Source organism: Salvelinus sp. IW2-2015, unplaced genomic scaffold (assembly GCF_002910315.2).
Source record: "Salvelinus sp. IW2-2015 unplaced genomic scaffold, ASM291031v2 Un_scaffold4571, whole genome shotgun sequence".
Taxonomy (NCBI): domain Eukaryota; kingdom Metazoa; phylum Chordata; class Actinopteri; order Salmoniformes; family Salmonidae; genus Salvelinus; species Salvelinus sp. IW2-2015.
Genome location: NW_019945841.1, coordinates 1 through 1,862, shown reverse-complemented (window position 1 = coordinate 1,862; position 1,862 = coordinate 1). Strand labels below are relative to the sequence as shown.

The 1,862-nt window shown below is 44.1% G+C and overlaps 1 protein-coding gene across 1 annotated transcript in view; it reads right to left on the bottom strand.

Moving 5' to 3' along the window:
• LOC139026369 (uncharacterized) overlaps positions 1–762 on the bottom strand; it is a 4,270-nt gene extending 3,508 nt beyond the window's left edge. The window contains exon 1 of the mRNA XM_070441696.1: positions 693–762. Coding sequence (XP_070297797.1) covers positions 693–762 — 70 coding nt within the window. The remainder of the gene's footprint in view (positions 1–692) is intronic.
• Between the last annotated feature and the right edge of the window lie 1,100 nt (positions 763–1,862).

Here is a 1,862-nt window from a genome sequence, read left to right as displayed (position 1 = left end):
GGGGGACTGAAAGCCTGAGAAGTGTACTGGATGGGATTTTAAAATATCCTTTCTATTTACCTGGGGGACTGGGGGACTGAGAGACTGGGGGACAGGGGGGACTGAAAGCCTGAGAAGTGTACTGGATGGGATTTTAAAATATCCTTTCTATTTACCCTGAATAAAAGACCATATTACTGCATTCCTGTCAGACACARACGTCTCTCTCTCTGTATTCACTGTTTGCCAGGCCCGAAAGGCAACAGACAATTTGCTGCATTTTGCAGATTTTCTGAGACTCTCAATCTACTGTTCAAACAAATGACCTCACAGCGAATCAGAGTGGAGAGAAGACAACAACATCACAACAGATGATGTTGTTGGGTAATCACCAATGGTTTACACCCTTCTTCAACAGTTTAAATATTTACTGGACTTACACAAACCCATAATCCTCTCACTGTATCATGGGGTGATGGTCTTCAGACTTTCAATATTCTCCGGCTAGGTCTGGGGTGGAGGAGACGGAGGAGACGGAGGAAAAGGAGGAGTATTTGTAACCTTTATTTAACTAAGTCCAGTTAAGGACAAATTCTTATTTATAATGACGGCCTAGCCAGGCCAAACCCGGACGACGCTGGGCCAAACCCGGATGACGCCGCCCTACGGGACTCCCATAGGCGGAGGAGATAGAAATCTCTTTATACACAAACTGTCCGTTGAGTCAGTCTTCCTGTCGGAAGCAGAGATCARGACGATCTCAGAGACAACGATCTCAGACATGTTCAGCGACTCTAGATAAATAAATGTACAGCAGAGGTACTGACTGGCTATAGTTTCTGGTGGCTTTGTGTCTATGAGGTTCTGTGTGTTCCTGCCCAGCTGAAATCAAACGRTCCCACAACATTAGAGAACGTTCCCTGAAGAGTCTCATTAGGTCAMTAATTAACATTTTCATAGAAATGTTTCCAAGTGACCATTTCCTTAAAGTCTAATAGAGCTTAGCCAGAATGTGGTTACCTTGTTCTCACAACGTAAGATATTAATGTTCGAGACACGTTRCATGGGAACGTTGCAAGGACAGTCGTGTGTCCATRGTTCTGTGGGTTAGGAGAATGTTCCCTCAAAGTCACACAAAACTTACACAGAACATGGTGTTCTCAGAATGTTCACTGYATGGACAAAACATTAAGAACACCTGCTCTTTCCATGACATAGACTGACCAGGTGAATCCAGGTGAAAGATATGATCCCTTATTGACGTCACTTGTTAAATCCACTTCAATCATTGTAGATGAAGGGGAGGAGACGGGTTGAATAAGGTTTTTTAAACCTTGAGGCAATTGAGACATGGATTGTGTATGTCTGCCATTCAGAGGGTGAATGGACAGGACAAAATATTTAAATGCCTTTGAACGGGGTATGGTAGTAGGTGCCAGGCTACCGGTTTGTGTCAAGAACTGCAACACTTCTGGGATTTTCACGCTCAACAATTTAGCATGTGATTCAAGAATGGTCGACCACCCAAAGGACATCCAGCCAACTTGACACAACTGTGTGAAGCATTGGAGTCAACATGGGCCAGCATTCCTGTGGAACCCTGTTTGAACACCTTGTAGAGTCCATGCCCTGACGCACTGAGGCTGTTCTGAGGAGGGGGTGCTGTTTTCTACTCTCAGCGCTCAGTGTAAGATATTGATGATCGACACATGTTATCAGGAAGGAGTTCATCTATATCTATTAGAGGGGGAGGAGTTATTCTGTATACATTAGAAGATGGGAGGAGTTTTCTATATCTATGAGAACGAACGGGAGGAGTTATTCTATATCTTGAGAAGGAAGGGGGGAGTTATTCTATATCTTGAGAGGAAGGGGAGGAGGTT